The sequence below is a fragment of the Alligator sinensis genome, unplaced genomic scaffold (genome assembly GCF_000455745.1).
Source record: "Alligator sinensis unplaced genomic scaffold, ASM45574v1 scaffold1295_1, whole genome shotgun sequence".
NCBI lineage: Eukaryota > Metazoa > Chordata > Crocodylia > Alligatoridae > Alligator > Alligator sinensis.
In genome coordinates, this window is record NW_005841880.1 from 3,693,982 (window position 1) to 3,720,088 (window position 26,107).

Below are 26,107 nucleotides of genomic sequence, written 5' to 3' on the forward strand. Positions count from 1 at the left end.
ATTATGCATTTATTAACTCATTGTCATTTAAAAGTCCATAAACAGAGCAGAACATCAGAGGAATCCCATAGATAAAACAACATGGAGGAGTTGCAGTGGGCAGGAAGATTGGGGCAGAAAGATGCTGGCTTCGATTTCCCAGATCCCCTTGCCGCGCAGCAGGAAAAGCTTTCCAAGGACGTGGGCTTGGGAGCTCAGTGCTCTGGATTTGTCCCCTCTAAATTGTTTTAGTCTCAGTACCAAAAATGGAGGCACCCCAAATCACAGTCCTGTCTTTGAAGTCATGCAGGTTTTCAACACTGGATACTGACCTCTTCTTTTTTTTTTTAATATTGTATTGGTAGGTCTCTGGAAGCAGCCAGTACACTGATACTTTTTACTAATGACCTAACCAGGATAGCAAACCCTGTTCTGCAAGTACTCTTTATTTCCCTTTCTTCCTGGGGTGTGGTCTCAAGATCTGGCAGGTCCATGGGGCCTGTTGTGCTTTACTGCTGCAATTGTATTTGAGCACATCCTGGTTGAACACACCTGCTGTGCTGCAGAGCATGCTGCCTCTGCCCTAGCATTGCTTTGCAGTCACGGGATCATTAATGGATGATAATGATAGCATGGCAAAGAGATGCAGTAAATAGGAGCCTTGGAGTTGGGCAGGGTGTTTCTAAACTCTGGTTTTGCTTATAGGTTTCGGTGACAAAGTGCATGCCACTGTCATCTAGTGAGTCATCTGCTTCACCAGCTTCCTGGTCTGTAATTATTGGCCATATCATTAGCGACCAAGTGTTTCTCCTGTGCATTTTCCCGAAAAGTAGTTGCGTAGGCTGGATATGGAGGGGGTGAGTTGTGAGGGATCACTCCACCCTGTTGCATGCGTGTGCTCGCACACGCAAGTAACGTAGCCTCCCTTTCCTCGCACAGCCACGCTGCTCCTACCTCTCCAACTCTGCAATCCGATTGCAATAGCAGCCTTAAACAATAGATCCTTCCACCAAGTCCATGTTTTTCTTTTAAATAACAGAGGGAAATGTTGTCTGTTCTGGTTCAGCTTTTGCTGAAGGAAACTGGTGGAAGCCTCCATGACTTGATGCACTTAAAATAAAGCTGGACAAAGCAGTAGGAAATGTACTGCAGGGAACAGCTCCTTGGTGGCACGGGAGGGAGTAGATAGGATCACACATTTCTCTTCCATCTGCAGTTTCTATGGGGCATTGATTCTCCAGTGGTGAAAACGGGTTTCCAGTAGTGCTCTTCATTGTCCTCTCTGGAGGTTAGGAGCCACCACATTGATAATGAAAGCACGGCAACAGTTAACAGGGTGGTGGTAACTTGTGCCTATCTGTTCTTTCTAATCTCAGCTCATAGCTATCTAGGGTGTATTTGAATCGTTAAATATTTATCTACATGTCTGGTATGTGTAAAAGTTATTCCCAACCTTTCCTTTTGAGCATGGCCCTGCGTGTCTTCTCCTGCCCTTTCATTTGATTGTCTTGATTTTTCGGTCTCCCAGGCAAATCATTTTCTGTTCAGGGCAGAAAATACCTTGCCATTTCACAGCACACAGCTCTGTCGCTTTGTAAATATTAGCTCTAGGAAACGGTCCACCTCTGCTATGAAGTAGCAGGTGAGGGACTTGGCTTGGTATTTCTGCCTTGTCTGATGGTCCAGAGACCACGCGGGAAGCAAGATGTGTTTGGCAGTAGCTTTTATTAGCCTACCTATATCATGGGGAGAGGTGTTAGACAAGCTGCCAGGCAGAACATTCATCGCAACTTTACTGGACACTAAAAACCATGTTTTAACACAGACGTTTCGGGCTCGTTACAGTTTGTCTGCTCTCTGCCAACCTCCCAGTATTCCCTGGGCAGTATGGTAATGACCCTCATCCTTTTTGACTGGTCTTATTCTTTTACAGAATTAATTTTTCCTCATTTCAGCTGCTCTTTGTTTGAACTGTATGTTCTTCTGATGGCTTCTCTTTGCTCCCCAGGTTTATTGCCCTCTTCCTTTTATTTAAGGACCATTTTCCTTTGCATGGTTCAGTTCAGGAGACTTGCTAAATAAATCTTGCTTCTTGCCTAAAACACTGCAGGCACCTGGGAGGCGGAGGTGGATGTTCTAGCATGTCTGCCCTGTCTTGGCAGGGATGGAAAAGTCAGGAATTGGAGTATGAGTTGGCCTGCCTGTCGCGTCTCTCCAGTCAGCTGACTCTTGCAAACAAGGCACGACTTATTCATGCTTTTGCTCTTGGCTCATCAGCTCCCTGGATCGACTGGTTCACCCGCCTCCTGGTGTTGTTTGTCAAGTTCCAGCAGCGAATAGAGGCTGGGGAATTTTGGGAATTTTGGACCTCTCTGACGCTCAGAATCGCAGCCTAATTTTGGGACCTTTGGACCTCTCTGACGCTCAGAATCGCAGCCCGTGACCTCTGCTTTGCTGCAGCAGTTTGGTTTCAAAATAGCAGGAGGAGCATGGGAAGGGCCAGGAGGAAGACGCGTTGCAGGGCTTTTGTTCAGCAGCCCTTGCGAGATCCCTTGGGAGCGCCCTGTGTCAGAGTCTTGAGTGCCACGGTCCAGGTGGCCTGCCCCCCTGCCCGTGTGGAGGAGAGGCGAGAGCCTGCATCCATTCATGCTTAAATTAGTTGTGTCAGACACTGGACAGTCATCCTGGGAGTCTTCTCTTCCATTTTCCCCTTCCCCATGGTCTGTGCCAGATCAGCTTGGAGGTGGGTGCTGGAGGGTAAAGGCAACACATTTGGACGCGTGGGAGGCAGAGGAAAGGGGCCAGATTAGTGCTCCCATACTCTTCCCCCCTTGCCCCTCATGGGAGGGAGCCTTCTCTTTGCCAGGCTTTGCAGGGTCCTTCCAGGTAGTACAGTATGGTATTTATCCCCACTCAGATTTGGGCTAAACTTACATCTCCTAGAGCTTTGCTCAGAATCGGGGCTCGCCTGTAACTGTGGGAAGAAATCTGAAGCACCCTTCCTCTCAATGTGAGTGTACAGCAGCGAGGTTGGGGGTTGGCATCGAGGCTGGGGGTTGGCATTGTGGCATCATTGCATGGTGGGGATGGATAGCTCCAACAGCCCCCTTTGTTCCTCTCCAAAGGAAGCGTCCTGATTTAATTAAAGCCTGTAGGGTGCCAGCCGCAGCCTCATTCTTCACACCCAGCAGGGGCACCTGGAGAATTTTTTTTTTTTACTGTCAGAAGGAGGATTAAACTAGTTTCTGAGTGAATTTCCTCCCCCTCGTTTCCTGGGGGGTTTAAATTCCTCCAGCTGCCTGTGCCATGTAACAGCGCTTTCCCGCAGGGGTCCAGCTTGCATTCGGAGCTCGTTCTAGCTCTGCACAGACTCCTAGGCAGAAAGTTAGTGGGTGGCTGAGTGGGAAAGACTCCAGTTTGGGACTGCACAGGGCTAGACCCACCTTTCCAAATGCATTGCATAATAAAGGCGGTGTTCGTCTCCATCAGCGCTTGGTGCCTGGGGTCTCTGCGCTGCTAGCGCACATGACTAGCCCCTGGTCGGCTCTGAGGACAGCAGCGCAGTTGTCCAGTCGGCTCACACTGCTGGGTGCAGGCTGCAGGAAGGGTCACCTCGCAGCTGAGAATGACCTGTGTCTGCTCCCCTTTGCCCATCGGTGTAAGGAAAGGAAAAGACCAGAGACTGATAGTCTTTCCCCTCTTCTCTTCCCTGCCTGTCACCCTGGAGAAAAACCTTTGTAGCTTCTTTAGTGAAAAATATGTTTTTTCCCTTTTGTTCCCAGTTCAGGAGTTGGCCTGGTGAAGTGTGTGCTGGGGGTACTGAGCAACAAACTGCAGTCTCCTAGAAAAAGTAAAAGGTCAGGCTCTTGTTGCCTATTGCTTGTCAGCAGATAGGGATGGTTATCTCCATGCAAACGCCCTGTGTGGCATGGTAGAGCTGATCAGCAGAATGCTTTTAAAGAAAGAACTATGCTCGCCCATCGTGCCCCAGCCTAATTCAACTAGCAGCAGCTTTCTAGGCTTGCGCTCTCCCTGGTTCTCCGTTTCCCAGGAGCAGGGATTAAAGATTCGCTTGCTACTGCTTTGTTCTTCTCTCTGCGGAAGGAGGCTTCTGATTTAAGGTGAGCAGTTGCAGCTTTGTGAGGCCGAACAGCCAGATGCTCCTATATGATCAAGACTACCATGTTCCACGGGTGCCCAGGGCTCCCCCACGGCAAGTATAGCCTAGGTCTGAGAGTCCTGTTGGATGAGCAGCAAAAGCCTCGGTCCCCCACATGCAGTCTGTAACATCTGTGAAGAAATACAGCAACCTCTGTCTGCTGCAACCCCTTCTGTACACCTTCAAAGCAGTTCACTTCCTATTCCTGCAGTTAGGCCTGTAAATGCTCTTTCTTTATTTCTGTTTTCTTGAACTAGCATCTGTTTCATAGTTGTTCGGGGCTTGAAGGGACCTTACAGATCATCGGGTCCAGCCCCCCTGCACGTCATGGAGCCCTGTGCTATCTGTGCCGCTGAGGGTTGTTCCAAAAGGATAACTGCTGTAGGGAGGAAAAGACAGATACAGCTCCTCCTTCCATACTTTTCTGCTAATCCTGTGCGCGCTCTGATTAGCCAACATTTAGCACCTCTGTGTCTGAACATACCCTTGCAGGCTGGTACTGATAACCTTTGAAGAGGGGCATTATCTGGCGTCTCTTCCCTGCTTCTTTTGGGGTGTGGGAATGGGGATTCTCTGCTACTTTTGGGGTCGGGGGGCAGAAATGGGGATCCTCAGCTCCAATCATTTGTCTTCCCAAGAGGAGCTGAATACTCTAAGGCAGAACTCACTCTGCAGGCCAGTGTCACTAAATCCTTAATAGTAACCATGCTTGAAACTGGGTGGAGGGTGGTGCAGAGAGAGCAGGCTTGTGTTCCCTTTGTCACTTGAGCTCTGCACACTGCTTCCCCTGGGGTCTCCATGCCTGGTAGCTCAAAACCATTCCTGTTTGAGTTTGGACTGCAGGGAAGGAGACTGTTTTAGATAGATTTAATCCTGTAAAAGATGCCTTTCTGTCCAGACAGTCGAAGAGAGCTCTGCTTCTAGTGCCTCATCCAAGCCTTCACCTTGGACCAGACGCCACAGACTTTTGGATAAATAGTCTTGCAGGGTTGGCTAAAGTTTGTGCAGACTTCTGTCGTCTCCTGAAAAAGCAGGAGGATGGCAGGGACCAAACACTTGGCTCAAACTCCTATAGCAACAGGGTTAGTGACTCTCCCAGTCCCAGTTGCAAGGACTTGTGATCTGTCACTCCAGGAGGTCTTATTTTCTTCTACAGCCAATTCTGCTAATTTGCTGAGAGGCTTTAGGTAAACTGCTTCTCTGGCCATCGGCCAGCTTTTGAGCTCTGAAGAATGGTAGAGCTGCTTGAAACTGTGATTTGCGAAGTCTCTACCAATTTCACTTTTTCTTTTCCAGTTCTTCCCTCCCCTGGCCAAAAAATCCCCACCAGTTCTGCCCATTGATGCTGGGGACATTCCCTGAAGCTTTGGAATTCAGGGATGCAGCTTTGCAAAGCTCTGCTCCGTCCCACGAACAGAGCAGCACCGTGCGACTAGTCCAGCTCGCAGGGCCTCATATCAGAAAATACATTCAGACATTCCAGTGGGCAACGCTACTGGGAGCAATCCCCAGGCGCTCAGCTGTCAGGAGTCCCACTTGCATACAATGGATTTCCCCTGGGATGGCACCATGCAGCTATGCCTGCCAGGTGTGGTGCATCTAGAGCTCTGCCCAGCTTGCACGGCCACATGTCCAGTTACGTGGCACAGTTCTGTCTGTGGAGTGGAATGGCTTTCGATCGCTGAGTCCCATAAGGGGAGCAGGTGCTGAGCAGCGTTGCAACACCCTAAGTCTCAGCCATGTTAGGCATACCTGGGGCTGCCTTCCTTTGGGGGTAGAAAAGCCTGATCAGAGTCCTTGGGGAAAAGCCCCTAGTGAGACTGACCCTTTCTCCATTGTGTGCTGTCTCTGCAGCTGGTCAGCGAGAAGGTTGGAGGAGCTGAAGGGACCAAGCTTGACGATGACTTCAAAGAAATGGAAAAGGTGAGATGGGAACAGCCTGGTTTCCTGGGCCCCTTTCATGCATGCAACCTGTGTCCTGACTGAATTTCACTGCTTTGGGTTGTCTTTCTCCTGCAGAAAGTGGACCTCACCAGCAAGGCGGTCACAGAAGTGCTGGCCAGAACTATCGAATACCTGCAGCCCAACCCAGGTAAGCCCCTACGGTCAGCTCTGTCCTGCTAGCTTTTGTCACACAGGAGCAGGGAGAGGACTTTGGTTTGTATGCATTGATGCTGTCTGACAACACGCTGGATTAGCTTGTTCTCGACTGGTTGAGCAGGTGGAGTGTCCACTGATGCCATGTATACCCAGTAGCTGATGGAAGCATCTTGAAATCGTGACCCTGGCCATCACTTCTCCCCATCCCCCTCTGTTATACTTTTTCAAGGGCAGCTTGAGCCCTGTGGCACTTTCTACAAGTCCAGGAAATCTACTCGGCTATCAAATATTCCCCATTTCCTCAGATTAGAGATTCCCTGAATGAGGCTTCCTGAGACAGGGATGCCTAGAAATGGAAAGCTGTCTCCTGGGATGAGGGAGGGGACCCTGCAGTTGTCACTGCTGGAGCCTGCTGGCCTTCCTGCATACTTCCAGGCAGCTTGTTTAGCAACACACTCCTGGGATTGCAGGAGGGCTAGGGAGCTCCTCTTGGACTTGGCTGGCAAGCTCAGTTGAGCTATTTTCTGCCTGCTATCTTAGAAGGAAACTTTTATAGCGAGCGATTATTTCTGGGAGATTGAGACAATAGGTTTTCTTGGCTACTGGAGTAATTTTAAGGGGGGTCGGGGGGAATAGTTGGCAGTGGTCTGTGTGTGCTGGTGAGGCCAAGCTAATTGCAAACACAGATGTGGCTGTTTCTTCACGCCAGCTTCCAGAGCCAAGCTCACGATGCTCAACACCGTGTCGAAGATCCGTGGGCAGGTGAAGAACCCCGGTTACCCGCAGTCAGAGGGGCTTCTGGGGGAGTGCATGATCCGATATGGCAAAGAGCTGGGCGACGACTCCAACTTCGGTGAGTGTCTCTGAGCTGATCTGTGTGGCTGGTTGGCACGGACAGGAGTTGCTAAGGACTCCACTCCCTTTGTAGAGTTCCCTTTAAACCTCCTTGCCAACCTCTGACAGAGCAGAGGGTCAGATATGGGAAAAAACAAAGCTGACCTGTTGTTCTGCTAGTGGGGAAACTACAGTTCAACTAGGAGTGGGGAGATAGTGGAAATGCTTAAAGGCACTGCAGTCACTTGAGTTCATGTTATATTAACTAGTCCCTTAAACTTGCTCTGGCTGTCCTTCTCCTACTCTAACCTGGTTTAACTACGTTTTCTAAATCAGATTGGCTCCATCTCTTGTGCCAAACAAGCTCTTGAGCTAGAGACTTGTTGCAGTCTTGGGAAAATGAAATTCTGTCATTCAGATCAGATATATATCTGCCCGAGTTTTAGTTCAGGGTCTGAACTTGTGTGATGTAAGTGCCTATGCTCCCAAAGCAGGAAGCTCTTGGAACCAGGAAGGGTTAGGCCATGTTTGCAGGTGTGTTGCTTGTGGGTGGGATGGGAGAGGCTGTCTCAAATGATTGGAAGGAGTGCAGCATCCTTGCTAGAGCTGATGCGACTCATTGTGGCCCCCACCACTGCTTGATTTAGATGCCTTGCATTTGACAGTGAGTGTATGCTCACAGCGTGCCTCTGGGGCAAGGTGCTATCTCCATTTTTCCAGTAGGGCACTGAGGGGTAGAGAGTGATGCCTAGTCACCCCAGTGTATGGCAGAGCAGAGCGCAGATCTCCTGAGGTCCTGCCCAGTGCATTGCCTCATAGATCCAATTTATCTTTAATTGGACCTTCGTAGAAATGTAGATCTAGAAAGTACCTTTTAACTCAAACTGAGCAGATTTGTCATGGAAACTGGGTTGTCGGGGGAGAGATGAGGAAGTCCCGCTGTGCAATTTTCAGCAAGAGGAAAGCAAAGAGGCCACAGCCAAGAAATCTTTCCGTGTGGTAATGCCTCATTACCATGAAACAAACCATGTGTGACTTGTGGAGTAGTGGGGGGAGAGGGGGGAAAAGCATTTGATGACAGAAATATTAATCCACCCAAACACTGCAGCTTCCCCATGTGACTGGATTCAATACTGTTGCAGCTGGTTGATCGCTTTATAGCATGGAGCAGAGCCTTTCCTCCCCTGGAAAATTAAAGGGCTATAGATATTTGCAGGAGCAGGGGCTGTCTCATGGGATTCCTCTGGCCGGTTTGGAGCCCTGGATCTCTCGTAGGCTGGAGGAACCATTGCTGTGGTTCAGCCTGTAAAAGAGTAAGCAGAAGGAGACTTTTTTTGAGGACCACACCGGACATGGTTCTCTCCTTAAAGGAACACTGCTGGGTTTATAACGGTGCCTTTTTAATGCCATATTTTCCCTTTGGTGCAATATCTCTGGGGTTATTAACTTTAAAAGAACTTTTTAAAAACTTACTCTTGACTCATGAGGTTTTTTTCTTTCTGAGTTAACAAACTTAGATTTGTAATTTCGCTTTATGGTCAATTCCACTTTTATATACCCCAGCAGAATGCAAATGGGGCGTAGGAATAGCTTATTAATTCATAAAGCTTCCACTTGGAATTTAAAAAAGCCTTATGCATGAATAAGAATGCTTCCACTGCTAGTCTGTCTGGCTTCAATGCAGTTGTGGTGAGAGCTGGAGAGAAAACTGAAACGATGGGGCATTGTAGTGTTAAAGACTACAACTTTTATAAGACCTTTAGTTTGAAGGGGTAATAAATTCTGCTTAACAGGCTAAACACAAACAAATAAAATAGCCTGGGTTGCTGCCAGCATCTGGAGAATGACTTTTAAAGTAAGAATCCAAAATGCTGCGAGCCTAATACTAAGACTGTCTGGAGATTTATTTTCTCATTTCTGTAATGCCTTCCATCGGAGAACTCGGCCATTTCATATAGGCATTGTTTCCTGATGCCTTTCTTCCTCTGAACTCAGTAGCAATTATTATCCGTACTTTTCGTACTTTTATACATTTCTGTATAAACTGAAGCACCAAGGGATCGGGCCCAAGTCCACGGCCTGTGACAGAATAGAAGTGCGGACCACCAAATCTCAGCCCCCGCCAACCCTGCTTAGTCCACTAGGTCGGGCCCCTCTCCACCATGCTCCTCCAGTTGCTCCTATCAGGACTGTGCAGTTGTTCTGATCCACGATGTGGGGCTGGCGCACGCCGAGTGTCTCAGCAGAATGGCCCTGCATGCAGCTGCCACAGACTCCAGCGCTGTTTTAACTGGCTTGTTCTTCTGTCACCCTCTTCCTCCCCTTCCTTCTCTTACTTGAAGGCGATGCACTTCTTGATGCTGGTGAATCTATGAAGCGGTTGGCTGAGGTGAAGGACTCGCTGGATATTGAAGTCAAACAAAACTTTGTCGACCCCCTCCAGAACCTGTGCGACAAAGACCTCAAAGAGATCCAGGTAACCACCAAGATATGCTTGCACGCGCTCTGTCTCTGAGCTCTTTAGAGCAGGTGCTCCTGTCCAGTGTCTTTGTGGATGTCCCAGTGGACTTGCACAGTACCTGTTGTTGTACCTGCTTTCTCAGCTTGTCCTCCCAGCCACTAGCATATTGTCCCAGTCTGTTCAGCTGCTGCTACTGTTGCTGCTGCTGCTTAACCAGGGCACAAGGCAGGATTTTTCTTGGAAGTGTTTCAAGGTTCACTTGTATTCCTTGCTACCTTCCACATGGTCTCTTGGCTTCCTGTGACCCAGAGCTGATAGTACTTGGAGCTCTGCACCGGAGGTCCCTGGGATGTCAGAGCATTGGATTGCCTTATGCAGATAGCAACAGTCCCTGCTCCATTGTCCCAGCATCCAAGATTCATGGGTTTGGGATGCAGGGTGTGCCAGTTTCTCTCTTGCTCGCATCTGTATCCTCTGGAAAACCCCAGCAGCTTTCTCCTTCCCACATGGGCCTCGTGTCACAGCAGCCCTCTTTGCTGAAGAGATGCAGCTCCCAAGCTAGCTACAGTGTATATTCCCTGAGCACCTTCAGGTGGTGTAAATCCCATACAGATCAATCTGTGTCCTGAGAAGCTTGCAGTCTTAATAGTTGCACGAAGCCAAGGGCTTGCACCCAAATGGTTCTCTCTCAAAGGCCCCTGACAGCCCAGCTGAAGGCAGGGGGCCAGCCACACATTCTTCTCAAATTGATTTATGGAAACCAGCCCTGTGCTACGTGCAGCAGTTTGGTTCCCCTCCAGTTTGTGACCAGAACCTGGAGAAAAATGTATCCTCTTGCCAGCTGCTTTATGACTGTTTCAAAGTAGTAAAGATGACTCCAGAATCCTAGGAATAGTCCTCTACTGAACTGGATCTCCACTGTCCACTCAGCCCTGCCATTGAACCTCAGTCCTGACCTGCTCTCTTTGCTTTTGGACTGTTGCCATGGTGGCCTTCTGTTTGGGAGATGCTTGGGCACCTCTGGCTTGTGGGTCTTAGGGTTTTTTGTTTTTTTACCTATCACTGCCGTTCTTTCCTCAGCATCACCTGAAGAAGCTGGAGGGCAGGCGTCTGGACTTTGACTATAAGAAAAAACGTCAGGGAAAGATCCCAGATGAGGAACTGCGACAGGCCATGGAGAAATTCGAGGAGTCGAAGGAAGTAGCCGAGACGAGTATGCACAACCTCCTAGAGACTGACGTGAGTGTGCCCTGGGGCAAAGGAGCTTGGACTTCCACAGGGAATGCAGCGTTTGGAGGGGGGCGGAGGGGTTTCTCCCTTCTGGGTAGGGCTGGCTGCTGTTCTGGCACTCAGTAGACCTGATCCTGCCCATCTATCCCTACCATTATCCTGCAGCACTTCCTGTTATTCCAGTGCTGGGCCTTTACCAGGCAGCTTTGGAAATGCCCTGCAGCCCATCCCTGCCAACCCAACCCTTGGCTCTGAGGAGAGACCGATAATTTCACTGGACTGAAGCTGCTCAGAGTCTCTGAGCGGCCAGGATATGGATGACATGAATCACAGGCATTCAGAAAGACATGAATCTGTCTCCCCAGAGGTGGCAAGTTGCAGACACGGTGCTCCATGCCTTGACAAAGACTGGCCTCTCATGCCTGACTCAAATATAAATGCCAAATGCTTTCCACAGGGCTTCCTGGCACCCAAACCCTTGTGCTGCGGAAGGCTTGTCCTGCCCTACTTGCTCACTGCACATTGCAATTCTTGCAGATTGAGCAAGTGAGCCAGCTCTCGGCCCTGGTGGAAGCCCAGCTGGACTACCACAGGCAGGCAGTGCAGATCCTGGACGAGCTCACGGACAAGCTTAAGCGCAGGTGAGGCCTCCTGGAGTAGTTACAGGCCCTGGTACTGACCTGCTGGGAAGCCTTGTGCCAGTATGTGCCTGGCTTCTGGGAAGTTACTCCCTGGTGCAAGCCCCTTTTCAGGTAGCTTTATCATCATCAGTGACTGTATCCCTGTAGGTGACTTGGAGGTGGAAGGTGTATCCACAAAGTTGTTACCACTTCTGAGTTGATCCTGTCTCAAGTTCTGCTTCCCTCAGTATCAAAAGGGTCACACAGCATCATCCTAGCACCCTTTGACTTGGTTGCCTGGCATGCTGATCCATGAATGCCTAGATCCATTTATTACAGGAGCACCCAAAAGCACCAGGCAGGAATCCATTATGCTGCTTGCTGGTCAAACAGGCAAGCTGGAAAGGTGCCTGCAGAGCTTATGTATTTAAGGATGGGGCAAGCAAGTGGAAGAGACAGGAGGAAGAAATGTGGAGGGTGTAGGGAGGTAACATTTAATAGACTAAAAGCATTATGTTTGGGATAAAGCGCACTCTCAGGGCACAGTGGAGCAGATGCAGTGGATTTTTCCGCTGCATCTGCACACTCCTGCAGATGCTAACTCCTGCTCTGTTTACATTTGGGTATCCTAGCAAACGGCTGCAAACATGACTCCCACATGTCCCTTGCAGTATTAAAAATGAAACGCATTGCTTCCTCCCACAAATGGGACACAGATCAGCGCCTGGCTTGGAGGAGCAGAAGAGAAGCCTTGTCCAAGGGACTGTGTTCTTGGGCAAGGAGAAATCCTGGCTGGGGCTGAGGACTTCCCTTGTGTGTTTAGCAGTGAGAGCCTGTGTTACTTGGGATCAGTACTGGGCATGCAGCTCTGCAGACAGCAATCAACTTAATAACTCCCTGCTAAGTTTGCCTCCACTCCCTCCACGCAGCATGTAATTTTCCTTGTGCTCCAACCAAATCTTTGCTCCCCTTTGAAACGTGGCGCTAAGTTTTGTCCCTTTATGTTTTGGGAACACTGACTGGGCTGTTTCTCCACTGGAGAGACTGACTCACACAGAGAATGAAAGGGCTAGATCACTACCACTCTGATCAGCACTTGCCAGGGCTGCCCCCAGTTTGAGAAGGCAGGCAAACACCAAGGGGAGAGGGATTGGAGCTGCTCTAAAGGAAATGGGATGGAGTTAAACGCAGGCTCAAGCCTATGGGAAGGGGAAATGGCTCACTGCTGGTGTGGGCTGGTGAGCTGTGGAAGGCTCTCGGGTGAGTGAAGGGAAGTCCCAGTTCTCACATTGCTTAGACTGGGCCAGGTCCTGTGCTGCAAAGAACTGCCCTGTCCTGCCTTGGGGAGAGACCTTGGATGCAGCTTAACAATTCCCTTGCATTATGACTGATAGTTGGATTACCTGTTGCTCACTGGGCAGACTGGACTTGGGTATGAGGCTGTCGCTGGCCTTCAGGGTGATGCTGGACAATTTGTATCCCAGTACATGCCTCAATTTCCCCATCTGTTAAAATGAGGAAGTGCTTTGAGGTGGCCTAGTATTTCCTGTGCTCTGCATAGGAGCTAAAATCCTAGAGCCTTGTTGAGCTGCCTGCTGGGCCCCCTGCAGCATTCACCCCCTGGAAAGCTGTGTGGCACCTTCTGGGGGATGCCTGAGCAAGTCGAGGTTGATGCCAAGATGCCCAGCCCCGTGGAGCTGCTGTTGAAATTGCTGGAGGACAGGCTTGTGTAATGTCCACGACTGACTTTTTCCCTCTTCGTGCTGCTCTGCCTCCTCTCCAAGCCCCACTGCGGGGAGATGGGGGCATTCAGATTATGCCTGGCCCTGTCCTCTTTTCAGCATGTGTGTTCCTGGTGTCAGTAGAGCAGAGTTTCCTGTTCTCTGGGTGGTTTGCTAACACTGCTCTGTGCTCGGTCCTCCGTCATGGATGGGAATTGACAAGCAAACACAGGCTCTGGTTTAAATTAAACCTGGGCCAGAGTTGGGAGGATTGTGGAAATCGGAGAACGCAAGCTGCTGCAGCAGCGGCCCCTGCCGGCCAGAGAGTCAGTGGGACTGCAGAGCGCACGAGTACAGGGCCCGCAGGCTCGCTGCCCGTGGGGACCTAGGAGGGCTTCTGTGGGGCAGAAGCGGACCTCTGCTTGGAGGGGGGCGGGGATAAGGTGATGAAAATAGATCCAGAGTGGCCTTGTCTGATTTTGCCTGGGCCATGCAACCAAAGCTCCTGCCAGACTGGCCTGCCCATCGAGACAGATGTAGAAGCAGGGCAGATGGGGAGAGCTGTGTAAACGGCTGTGGGGGCATGAGCCCAGCTGGTCAAGTCGCACCTCTCCTTTGACAGTAGGCAAAGCCTTGTCCAGCGGATTCACAAATAATAGTAATGTGTGTGTCCAACCCAGCCTCTCGTGGACCCTCTGGATACTTGCTCCGATGTGGATAGGGAGCTCTGTAACTCCATCTATGGGACGGGACTGTATTTTCTCACAGGGCCTGTCCAGGACACATGTGGGTCAGCCCCAGAGATGGGTAAGGCATGGCCTTTTAGCCATCCTGGCTCTCTTCCCCACTGCAGAATGGCTGTGATTTTGTCCTCTAGCTAAAACGGGTCCCAACGGAAGTGCTGAATTGGCTGGAGAGAACAGCCAGGTGCTTGGGGTCTGGCTCTGTCCAAATCAAGGTGCCTCCCCGTGCACTTGCTCCTCCATTTCCAGTTGTCCTTCTCACATCCTTTGACCTGTTGGCAGCACAACCTGATGCAGCCCCAGAAGGAGGGAGATGCAGGGAGTATAATCCATGGGAGCAACACGGGGCAGAGACACGTCTGGATCTGAAGTGAGGATGGTGGAGACTTAGCTCTGCACTGGCCCACGTGCCACAGAGGATATTTTGGTTCTTTCGGCTGAAATCATGGGAGTGACGTATGATGCGAGGGAGAGGTGGTTTCCACCATGGCCTTGGCCATACTCAGCTGGCGAGGTCCCACTTCCCAATGACCTACATTACAAGTGGGTTTGAACAGGTTCCTTCCAAGTCGGAGCCAAGATCCAGGCCCCTTACTGCCACACAGGTTGGATTTGCTTCCCACTGGCCAATGAAAAGGCTCCCACGGGGGGTGCAGGTGATTTGCTGTTCCTCCTGGAGTTGTGGATTGTACACAGACACTGCGTGACTTAACGTTTCTGTTGCTTCTCCAGAATGAGAGAGGCCTCATCACGCCCCAAGCGGGAGTATAAACCTAAGCCCAGAGAAACGTATGACTTCGGAGACACCGACCAGTCCAACGGGGGCTTTGCTTGCAATCCTGCCCCCAAAGTTTCAGGTAACGAGGTCCGGTGTGTGCTGCCCTTGTGGTCACTGGTCTGGCAAGCAGCAGCCCTCAAAGGGATGGAGGGGATTTGCTGTACCTGGCAGATGAAAGGGTTCCTCTGCTGCATGTGCCTCAGACAGCCCAGAAGGTGGCAGGGATGCTTTGAAGCTGGGGCCTTCTGCCATCACAGCACTTGGGTCCGGCAGGCAGTGCCCAGGCTCGGGCAGTGCCCTGTGGCAGGCTGGTAGTTGTCTCAGAGTGGCAGATAGGAATGGGGGGGACGCGCTTTTTCCCTCCCTCCATCCCCTGCATGTTCCCTTCCAGCCCCTCTGCGCTGCCTAACCTAGCATGTAGGATCCCCTCCCTCCCCAACCCCACACTTCTAACTGGTCTCTCCCCTGGGGGTGACCAAGGGATTTCCTTGCAATGTTGTTTTTAAGCATGTCTCTTTCTTTTTATTTGGAAGCAGCTTCCTCCTCTTTCCGATCCGACAAGCCATCCCGGACCCCAAGCAGGAATATTTGTGAGTTCCCCCCCCATCGCATGCTGCGTGGCTCTCACTCTGCTCCCTCTTCCTCACGCTAGCTGCCGTTTGGAGTCACTAACACTTTGTCAGCCAAACAGTTTTCTGCGCTTTGTTCAGCAATAAAAATCAGCTGATTCTTGCCCCTCTAGCACCTGACATGGACAGCTTGGCTGTAACTGTAGGGAAGGTTTGGACCCATGCATGAGTAGATTTATAAGCCAAATGCTGAGAGTTTCCTGCCTCAGATACATGTGGTGAAGGCATTTGGATAATGTAACCTACACGCGTGGATATCCTGCCTTGCCCGTGCAAGTTTCTGACCCCAAAGGAAATGAGAAGCTCCTTTGGTGACAACCTGTTACTGTTACAAATGGCACATCCAGCTTCCACCCCTTCTTTTCCTTTTGCACCTCTGGGCTTTCACAGTCACAGCAGCGCAGCCCGGAGCTGGTGACAGAGCCAATAATGCTTGGACATACGGTGCAGGGTTTGTAGCCTAATCTCTGAACAGAGGAGGGCAGTGGAGAGCTGGAGTGGTTCCTTCTTGAGGAGCTGTGGTGAGTTCGGGGTAGGACACTGCACATCAGTGGATCTGTTCAAGGGGGTTCTGCAACTGCTCTCCTGGTCAGTTGGGAGGAGAGGGAAGAGCTTGTGGCCAAGCAGGACATGGCTGTATGGGGCAGGAGCGAGAATGGGGCAAAGAGAGCAGGGTCTTATGCTTGGCTCGGGCAGGAGAGGGGTCTGCTTGGAAATGCCGGAGTGGTTCTTGAACATGGGCGCATGGATCGGGCAGGTGGGGAGATGGGGTTGGCCTGCATTTGGTTTTGGGAGTTGTGGGCTAGGTTATGTCAAAATAGAGCTCCAGAGAGGAAGTTTGTGGGAGGGATGTCATTGCAGAGCCCAGGTCAGGGAGACTCTTGGCACGGGGTTGTGCTACGCGTCCTGCTGCGTGTTCTCAGGTGTTGGGCTTGGCTTGGAGGCTGGTTCCCCAGGCCAGCAGCTCACTTGCTGGTGGGGAAACTTTGGAGCTGGGAAGTGGCAGGGTTCATTTGGAAAATCTTGTGAAAGGTGGACCTCCTGCTGCTGCTGCTGCTTGTAAGATTTCCCACATCCTTCCCCAACCTTGGGTTACTTCTTTCTTCTGGAAGCTTCATCAGAAACTCTGTCCCCCAGCCCTTTAGAAAAGCATCTCAAGCCTCCATCAGCCTGACCAGCTCCAGAGCAATGCTGGGTGGAGCCGCAGCCACAGAGCCTGGAAACCTGCCTAGGGCTGCAGTTGTTCCCCTCCGATTCCACAGGCTGGGTTGCTTGGGCTCATGCAACAGGCAGCCTTGGACAGTTAATGGACCTTGCAGGCAGATCCCTGAATAGTTGCTTAAGGTTACATCCAGGCCAGTCCTGGAAAGCATCTGGAGTAAAAGGCTAGGGTGCAGGTAAAGAGGCAAGGGCTCTGAAGACCTGGATCCCATCCTGTGGCCAACACACTGACTTAAACCCATTGTGAAATGCCCCAGGCCCCCTGGGTTTCCTTTTACCATAGGAAGCTTTGTGACCTTGTGCCTTAATGTCCCCATCTATTACTGATCTGGCTTATTGCCAAGGCTGCTTCTGCCAATGACTGTAAAAACAGTCTGAAGTCCTCTGATAAAAGCTGCTGCAGCATTGCACAGCCCTCAGGCCAGGTTAAGAGGCTGCCCCTTCCCCCCCACCCTGGGCTGGTGTTCAAGGAGGTAACGCATTCCTCTGGATTCTGCCCCTGTGCTCCATGCATCCTCCCTGGCCGTTTGGTAGAAGGTCTAACCCAGGTTGCACCTCCCTACTGGAAAATTTAATTTTTTTCCCCTCTGAGCAAGAGTAAAAAACTTCCTTTCCTTTCTGATTTAAGGGAAACAGCCTTGTTTTTATTGCATTTTCCTGCCTGCAGCTAACTTTCCCTTGGCTGGAGTCTAGCTACCTTTTTTTTTATTAACTGGATGGAGTTCAGAGAGCAACCAACAGGACTGGATCGGGAGGTGGAGGGGGCTGAGTTTTGAGGAAAGCCATAAAACAGATGCCTGGAGCAGGACGGCAGGGAAGCCAGCAAGCTGCGGGTGGGGGGCAGGGGTCCCTAGGCTGCAGACTGGCTTGAACACTCACCAGGGAGTTGTTGTAATGGGTTACGAAGGCAAACCTAGGGCAGTGCACTCAGCCAGGCTCTTAAAACCAGAGCTGTACAGGAAGAGACGATTCTGCCTGGCAGGGGATGGACCTGCTGGGCTGGCATTGCCCTGGGATCTCGCCTCTGCCATGGACCACCAGTCAGAGCTCCCACCCTCTGCCCAGTGGAGGAGGCTTGCAAGGAGAGCGGTGGTGACCAGGGGGCCCTGGGAAAGGCTGTTCGAAGTGGCCGGGCCCACATGAGCTGCCATGATCCAGGGGCCAGTCTCACTCTGCTCTGTCTCTCCCCAGCTCACCTGGACCAGCCCTGCTGCAAGGCGCTCTATGACTTTGAACCCGAAAACGATGGCGAGCTAGGCTTCAAGGAGGGCGACATCATCACGCTGACCAACCAGATCGACGAAAACTGGTACGAGGGCATGATCAACGGGCAATCCGGGTTCTTCCCGCTCAACTACGTGGAAGTGCTGGTTCCACTACCTCAGTGAAACTGCCTGCCCCCTTCCCTCCCACCCCTCCACGTCATGCACCACCAGGGAGAGAGGGGCGCCGGGCTCCTGCGCTCCATTCTGCATCTCGACACTAGTCTCTTCCAGGGGCGGGGGCATGAGAGCGCGGTAGAGCCAACTCGGTGTCAGGTGATGAGCAGGGAACAAGCCATGAGGGCTGGGCGGCCCCCTCTGAACTGCTCTTCTGGTGCTTCAGCTCAGTACTTCAAGCCCTGCCAGGTTTGTCCTTGTCACTCCTGTCTGCAGGGGAGAGAGGGGCCTGCACTCTGCCCACAGATGAACGTGGAAGGGTGCAGACTGTGTTGGCGCAGGGCGGGGGACCAGCAGGGTGTTGGCACCTCCGGTCTGCCGTGGGAGAAGGTTTGGCCACCAGCCCCGCCCTGTGAAGGAGACTGGCAAAGTAGGCTCCTGTTGAACACTACCAGCAAATGAGTTCCTGGGGAGGGGGCAGAGGTCAGGCACTGCTTCTGTGCCCAAGGTTCACGTCTCCCAGCACCGTGGGACGCACTTCCTTCATGATGCTGGGCAGGGGAATGGCTTCCTATCATCTTCTGCTGCCCCCATCGGTCTGTCTTGCCCACCTGCCCCCTTCCCGGACAAGGAAAGGGCCCCACAGAAGGAGGGATCAGAGATGCTATGAAGCAGCATGAAAACACTAAGCCACTCCGAGGTTACTTCCCCTTTGCATGTTCTTTGTGCCAGGGCTCTGTGCTCCCCCTGCATGCCCTGCTCCTCTGTGGCCAGCATCTGACCATAATCTCTTCCTGGGCTGCTTTATGCTCATGCCCCGAGACTCCGTGGCTCTTTCAGGTGGGTAGAGTTGAATTGGTTCCTCTGGGAAGGTCTCTACCACCAGATCTGGCACTGTCTTTGGCATGGGATCATCCCCATGTAGCTGAGGCCAACCGTAGCTAAGGGGCCATCGACAACACACGAGCAGGTTGTGCTGAAGTAGCTGTTTAGACCATGTGCCACTGACCTGTCCAGGATGCCCTCCTCTCCCTTCCTGTCACTTCACGTTCAGATGTTCTCCTTCACCACTTATGAAGCTCTGGAAATCTCCACGCAGCCCAGCCAGAGCTTGCCCTGGGCTCCTTGGAGCTGTTTGGCGGTCTCCAGTCTGATCCTTATGTGCCTTTCCCAGCTCTTTTGAGCATCAGGAACTCCTTGTCCTTCAGAGAGCCCCATGGTGCGATGCAAGAAGCCACCTACCCTGCTGGGTTCATAGGGCTCTTAACTCTGGTCCTATTGCTTTGTATCTTGTGTGCGAAGGTTGTGGGGGACAAGGACCTCTCTCCTCTTGTGTCACGTGTTTAGTACTGGTCCCTTGTCCCTTTTGCTTCCCTGCCTGGTGCCACCAGCTCTAGTCCAACGCAGTGAGAGCCGGGTTGCTGAGCAGGGTCATGGTGGCAGAAGCCAGTGCTCCTGGCCCCAAGAACTGACTGTGGACAGAATGAGGTGGTTCCACCAGGGATCGGAGCTGGGGGCAGCCTCCTGCCCTTCCCTATCTAAGGTGCTCCTCTCTGGGCACCCATCCTGTTGCTGGCAATAGGATAAATTCAACCCCTGAGGGTCACCCATAGCTCCTACAGCTGACCTGCTTCTCCCAAGTGCCTGGAAGCCAGGAGAGGCTGTGGACAGGGGATCCTATCTCACCAGCAGAGGTGGAAGTTCAGCTGCTCTGGCATTGACTGCACTCACTCTCCCCCCGCAGGGAGGGACTGGACTTGCCTGCACTGGTGGAGCTGTCCTAAATCCCATCCTACAGAACACAGCCCTTGCTTTCCTTGAGCCCATTTGCTGGAAGGGAGCCAAAGCAAGGGGGTATCTCTCCTTCCTTCTGGGGTGTAGGTAGCTCTCCCTGCCACTAACGCAGCTGGGGTGGTGCAGTGATCTCGAGAGCCATGCTGTGCCCAGGCTGGGCTTCCCCTCCTGTCCACCATGCCTGGCACAGGATGGGCACCACCTGGGCTGTCCTGGCAGCTGCTCCAGCTCACCACCACCCAGGCCTTGCTTCAGCACCTGTGTATTTATTTTCGTGGCAGTCCTCCCTGCCAGGCCAGGGCACCAGCCTGTATTTGTGCTCGTGCCTCGTGCTTGGGTGCTTCCTGCCCCTATCTGCTCAGTCTCCTGTTACATATACACCAAGAACCTTTTTAACATTTTTAACCGTGCATGTCTATGTTTATTCCTCCCATCGATCGCTGTCACCGCCACGACTCGCAGCTGGGGCTGTGGCCAGAGCAGGCTCATGCTTCCAGTCACAGGCTCCCTGCCCCTACAGCCCTTCATGCTCCTGGGGCCTGATCCTGCTCTCTGGGAGGCAGTGGGGACAGGACCCGGCCCCCTCTACATGGTTGGAGGGAGGGAACTCTGTCCTGCCCGTTCCTCGCAGCAGAGCTGTTGTGCACACTGACACCAATGCGGAGGTCGGGACTCCTCAGCTCCTCCCTCTCCCAACCCAGTGGCCTGGCCCCGGTGCGTCTCTGAGCTCTGGTGTAGGCTCGCTTGGGTTGAATGAGTCTGTGTTTAGTCAGGACAGTTTATTAGGTCTCTTTTTGTAATGGCATTTCCTTGTTTTAAGGGGAAAGGTCACAACTCTGGACTTGTAATCACTCAATAAAAGTATTAAATGGGGCTTTCTTCTTTCTAAAGCATTTGCCCTCTTCTTGAGCAGCAGGGAGGGGCCTTGCAGCCAGGCCATGGGGAGGGGGCAGTCACCTGCTTAGCAGGGAAGGCAGTGGGGAGGGTGCCGAGGTGCCTCCTCATCACTCAGCTGTAGCAGTCGGCAGGGGCTGAGGCTTAAGGCCCTGCAGGAGCAAGGCAGACCCTGCAACTGAGAGCAGGGAAGGTGGCCAAGCACCCTTAGCATTGACGGCGTCACCTTCCAGCAGATGCATCCTTCAGTGATGGAGGCTGCGGACACCAGCACCAAGAAAGTGTCTGCAGGGAGGCTCTAGCCGGTCACTGGCAGGGCAGGCTCCACTCCTGGGACGTGCAGGGATGGAGCAATTTGTTTGCTTGGCTGAGAGGCCATGGGCTCTAGCCGCAGATGGAGTAGGGGCTGGCTTCAGCCATGTGCCCTTCGGCCCTGCCCACAGAACAGCCATCACACCAGGGCACTGGATTGCTTCTCTTTAATCAACTACCACGTCCACAATAACTTACAGCCAGAGAGAGGCTCCTCCGCGACCTGCCCTGCTACACTACCAGCACTGCCGAGGCACCGGAGCAGCTGCCCACAATCACCCTGGCACCGGGCTGCGTGCGTTGGGCAGGCACCGGCCCCTTTGGGGAAAGCAGCCAGGGCTTTAGTGAGGGTCTCTCCCCTCCACACCCTCAGTCACCAGCAGGGCCTGGACCCAGGCTTTCCACTAACAGGCTTCCTAATGAGTCACTCCGGCTCTGATGAGCTACATCCCCCATGCAAGGGCTGCTGTGCTGCTTGCTCAGGGCCACCAGGCCAGGTGCCACATACAGTGAAGGCACCTGGGTGTCAGTCTGCCATCAGCTCCTGCCTGGCTCAGCCGCTGTGCTGGAGGAGGCTGTAGATCTGCTCCAGGACATGGGCAAAGCCCTGGTCCTTGGGGGTCCGGGAGGCGAGGGAGCCCTGTGGCAGAAATGCCTTTGCTGAGCTCCCGCCCCAGCCCTGGGGGGGTTTATCCAAGGCTGGCAGCAATAAAAGTAGAACTGCAGGCACCAGATCCCCACCTCGCTATCAGTCCTTGGGTGCTAACCTTCAGGGATGCGTGGGCGTGGACTGGAGGAAGGTCTGTACCTAGGGCCCAGCATAAACCAATGGCCGCCACGGTTTGCTCAGGGATGATCATACCTTGAGCAGGGGGTAGGACTAGATGTGACCTCCTGAGGTCCCTTCCAGCCCAACTTTCCCATGTGCTGCCTACACATTGCATGGGCTACTTCAGACCATGCAGAGGGCCTGGCTGTGTTAAAGAAACCCAGGTCCTCCTAGCCTAAGAGATGCTGATGCTTTACCATGGCCATGGCTATCCTAGCTTGCAGCAGGTCTATGAAATGAGGTGGAAGAGACTCATCTGAGCCTCATCTCTGGCAGGCTGCAGCCCCTGTGCAGCAGCCCACGCTCTTACCTTTAGTTTGTCCAGATAGGTCTGGTCCTGGCTCCACAGGTCCTGGAACTTCACCAGGTCGGGGGCCCCTTTGTAGAACTCCACCAGCAGCATCTGCAGCAGCCAAGGGGAGATGCTTGTCCCTGAGCCATCTTTCTCCCACCGAGCCCAAGCCAGAAACCCCTACACCCTGGCTCCTGGAGTATGCAGGGGCATGGGCCAGAGGAGCTGGGAGGATGGGGCAGAGGCACTGTCTTAATCCCAGGTCAGCCTCAGGACTCCCCAGTCTTGCTGGTCCCTTGGCTGGGGGCACAAGAGCTGTTCCTCCACCAGCCTGTCCCTCCCCAGGTAGCACGGGACTCACCATCTCCTGTAGGACGTCATTGGTCAGGAACCCATCCTGCACGTAGGTGACCTCCACCTCCATGGGGATGCCGTAGTCATTGGGCCGTTGCTAAACAATGGGAGAGAGGAGAAAGCAAGCGGTTCCCATCTGGGGTGTCGGTGGGAAGCTGGGAGCTGGGCCGACACTCCGGTTTAGGTGTGACGCCACGGCTAAGGGTGAGGGGCACCGTGGGGTGATCGCACTGGGTCGCTTGCATCCAAGCATCAGCAAAAAGCCTTTGCGTGGCTGTGTCCCTGCAGTGGCTGGGCTCCTTATCCCAGGGTGAGGAGGGAACAGATGGCTCCCCCCAGCACAGGGTCTGCCAGCCCCACCACAGCCTCCACCTGTGCTCTGCTCCATGGGAGCCGGTTCATGGCAATGCCTTGACCCTCGGGGCTGGAGGAGGCTGCCCTGACTCCCCCAGGGGCACCACCTGGGCTATGGTGGGTCCTAGAGCCAACAGGAGGACCCCAGGGCCAGTTCAGCCTTCGTGCCCATGGGATCTGGGCACTTACCTCAGGAGGCGGCATAACCCAGAAAGGTGAGATCTTCGACTCCGCACCCAGGTTGCCATGATAGTAGGGGCCTGCAGGGAGAGCAGAAGGATGCAAGGGAGGGAAAGGGTCTAACCAGCCGGCGTTTGGGGCACGAACCCCAGCTCCCTGCTCAGGGGCCCTGGCCCACAGGCTGGTTTCCGGGGGTGAGGGGTTCATGCCCTGCCCCTTGCCTAAGCCCCAGCAGGACTCTGAGCCCCGGACAAGATCCTGGCCTGGCCCCAGCCCTATCTGTGCCCAGCCCTTACCGCAGATAAGCGCCAGGCAGGGCTGGAAGCTGTTGTTGCTGCCTTGCAGCTTGAGTTGGTAGTCCATCTGGGCATCGATGTCCTGCAGCGAGGGCAGGGCATGGCTGAAGGGGTGGCTGTGGTACCAGCCCACCAGCGAAAGCCCGCGCAGGAAGAGGTTCTGGCAGATCTGAGGGCAGGCACGGAGAAGAGGGAGAGGTTGTTACAGGGGCCTCAGGTCCTCTCGGCTCAGCTGCTCAGGACCAGGACCTGGCTGGGCGGTGCTGACTCCCCAGCGTTGGCAATGCTGGGCTTATGAGACGGCCACGGCCTCTGCCAGCAGCAGCAAGCTGCTCCCGCTGAGCCCAGGCTCAGGAATGACACTGCTACCACAGGGCACACGCTCCTCCCCTGCTCCCTGCCTCCGCCCAGCTTGGGGACAGCTGTGGAGTCCTGGCCTAACGTCTCAGCTGTGCTGGAGCTGCTGGCAGCGCCGTGGTCAATGTGGCACCGTGCTGGGGTTGGAGTCCAGACCCAAGGCCACGGCGTCCCCAAGCTGCAGAGGGCACAGGACAGCGCAGCCCCCACACCCCGCGGTTACCTCCTCCTCCACAGCTGCTGCCGAGTCGGTGTCCCCGAGGCGCGTCCGGCATGGGAAGGCGCGCAACACTGTCAGCACTGCAAGGAGACGCAGCAGCTCAGCTCCGCTAGGCTTCCAGGGCAGAGCCAGGGGGGCAGCAGCCCCCAACCACCACAAGGCTGGAGCTGCCAAGCACCATGAGGTGCCCCCAGCCCAGCTGGTACCTACGCTGGGTATTGGTGTCCCACCGGCCGCCCAGGTAGCCGACCACCTCGCTCCGTGTCAGGTGGCTGTGGAAGTCCTAGGACAGAAGCAGGACAGCATCAAACCAAGGCAGCCCCTCTCCTCCTCCCATCCAAACCAGGCTGACCCTGCCCTGCCCTCCCAGCAGAGTTACCCCCGTCTGACATGTCTCCCCAAGACAGCTGGGCCTGGGGACAGTCCCTGGCACCTACCAGCAGCAGCAGCACGTTGCTGGAGATGGCCACGTTGAATGGCTGGAACTTGTTGATGGCCGTGAAGGACGTCACCTCCACCAGCGTGTGGGGGTTCCTGGAACGCAGCACGGACCCATTGGCCACTGCCCCAAAACATCACCCCCGTCCCTGGGATCAGGCTCCAGGGGCGCCAGCACAGGAGGGCCAGGCATGGTGGGCAGCACCTCCTGTGCCAGGGGCACTGGAGCAGGGAGGCAGAGGCAGGACTCAGCCAGGAGGCTGCTCTGCTCCCAGGGGCAGGGGGCTGTACCTAGCCGAGTCCCGGGTGCCCAGTGTACAGTAGCGGACGGGAGTGCGGGTTTTGGCCTCCAGCCTCTTCCCCTGCGGCCCGTTCTCTGGAACGACAAAGAGGTTGGTGCTTACTCCCTGCAGTGCCAGGGTCCCCACAGCTGGGCCAGGAGGGGGGACATCAGCCTCTGCTCCAGGGCACCGGTATCTGCTCCAACCCTGCAGGCCTCAGAGCTGCCCCCCTCCACTAGCCCCACGTACCGGGCAGCAGGGCGCTGCGGGCACTTAACCCCACACTGCCCACGCTCTGCTGCTCCACCAGGCCCTTGCTCGGCTGCTTCTTGCTCTTCTCCTCCAGCCTCTTGCCCAGCGCCGGCTCTGCCAGGGCAGCCTTCCCTTCCCTGGTGTCCTCCTCCTCCTCCTCGGCCAGCTCCTCCTCCTCCCCTTCACTCACCAGGCTCTGCTGGGCAGGGAGGGGAAGAGGAGCAGGGACCAGCCTGATGCCAGGCCTCTGCCCGGGGAGTGCAGGGGCACCAACCCACCAGCACCCTCTGCAGACCAGGTCACGGCATGGCACAGGTGAAACCCTGTGCCAGGAGCTGGATCTCAGGGCCATGCAGGGAAACTGAGTCACAGGTGAGTACAGGGCTGGCCTCTCAAGACCCAGGCACCTGCCAAAGTGTTGCTGGGGACAGAACGGGGCCAGCTGGGAAGGGAGCCCCAGGCCTGAAACTGCCAGGCAAGAGGAGTCCAGGCTCCGGCTCTGGGGATGGCAGGACAGCAGCTGGGGGGAGCCGAGCTCCTGCTGCCTGGGGGCTGCGGGCAAGGGACGGGGTCTCGATGGGCGGCGCAGGGCTCCGAGCAGGGCAGAGCCCAGAGATCCATGAACCTCAACCCCAAACCCAAGTGGGAGCCCCGCGGGGCAGGAACCTGCCATGCTGCAGGTCCTGGTGGTTAGACCCAGGCGAAGATGCAGCCAGTGTTAGGCATGGGCAAACAGGCACAAGCCCCGATCCGGTTGCAGCACCCGGGCCGTGGCCTGCCCCACTCACCTCCTCAGCCGCAGGTGCGTTGGGCTGGTGCTTCTTGAGCCAGGCGGCCTTGTACTGGTCCAGCTTCTGCCCCTTGTACTTGACGGAGGCCCAGCCGCAGCCCGACTTCTTGGCCGGGTTCACCAGCTTCTTGCAGTAGGTGGCCCAGGCGCTGGGCGAGTTGAACACCTGCCCCGTCTCCTGCCACGTGATCTTCCCGTCCGGCAGCAGGTCCCCCAGGAACTTCTTCCCCTGGCGGCAGGCAGGGGAGAGGGAAGCGGCTCCGTGGAGAGACAGTGGCAGAGACACCCCCCCACCACCACCACCACCACTGCCGGGGATGGGGGCACGGAGGCAGCCAGACCCCGCCACCCTGGCACATGGGGGTCCCGCACTGGTGCCAATCAGTGCCGAGCCTCCAGCCTAGAGGCCGGATGGAGGGGCAGAGCTGGGGCACTGGCACGGACCCTGCCCGCCGGCGGGGAGCCCTCACCAGGTAGTAGATGGAGAGCAGCCCCTCGCCCGGCTCGATGAGGCCGTCCTTGAGCAGCACGCGCAGGGTGATGCCGCGGCGCGTCAGGAGGCACCCGCGCCCGCCGCCCGCCGCCTTGCGCTCCTCCGCGGCGCCCCGCC

General features: G+C 54.5%; 2 protein-coding genes across 5 annotated transcripts in view; one reads left to right on the plus strand and one right to left on the minus strand.

The window, feature by feature from the left end:
* SH3GL1 (SH3 domain containing GRB2 like 1, endophilin A2) overlaps nt 1-20,522 on the plus strand; it is a 37,133-nt gene extending 16,611 nt beyond the window's left edge. For 2 of the 4 annotated variants that reach the window (XM_025196520.1, XM_006017504.3), the window contains exons 2-10: nt 5,993-6,061; nt 6,158-6,230; nt 6,948-7,091; nt 9,415-9,548; nt 10,614-10,772; nt 11,301-11,404; nt 14,580-14,704; nt 15,159-15,215; nt 17,667-20,522. In XM_025196520.1, the coding sequence (XP_025052305.1) occupies nt 5,993-6,061; nt 6,158-6,230; nt 6,948-7,091; nt 9,415-9,548; nt 10,614-10,772; nt 11,301-11,404; nt 14,580-14,704; nt 15,159-15,215; nt 17,667-17,863 (1,062 nt within the window). In that variant the 3' untranslated portion in view covers nt 17,864-20,522. The remainder of the gene's footprint in view (nt 1-5,992; nt 6,062-6,157; nt 6,231-6,947; nt 7,092-9,414; nt 9,549-10,613; nt 10,773-11,300; nt 11,405-14,579; nt 14,705-15,158; nt 15,216-17,666) is intronic. The other 2 variants (XM_006017505.3, XM_006017506.3) reach the window with 2 other exon arrangements.
* A 138-nt stretch (nt 20,523-20,660) lies between these two features.
* On the minus strand, nt 20,661-26,102 carry MPND (MPN domain containing; the record flags this gene model as incomplete). Its single annotated transcript, XM_025196573.1, has 12 exons — nt 20,661-21,494; nt 21,994-22,086; nt 22,337-22,426; nt 22,873-22,943; nt 23,160-23,328; nt 23,740-23,816; nt 23,947-24,019; nt 24,174-24,270; nt 24,466-24,550; nt 24,705-24,903; nt 25,496-25,726; nt 25,968-26,102. Coding segments are annotated over 12 exons (1,407 nt in total), but the record flags the coding sequence as incomplete, so codon positions are not given.
* Between the last annotated feature and the right edge of the window lie 5 nt (nt 26,103-26,107).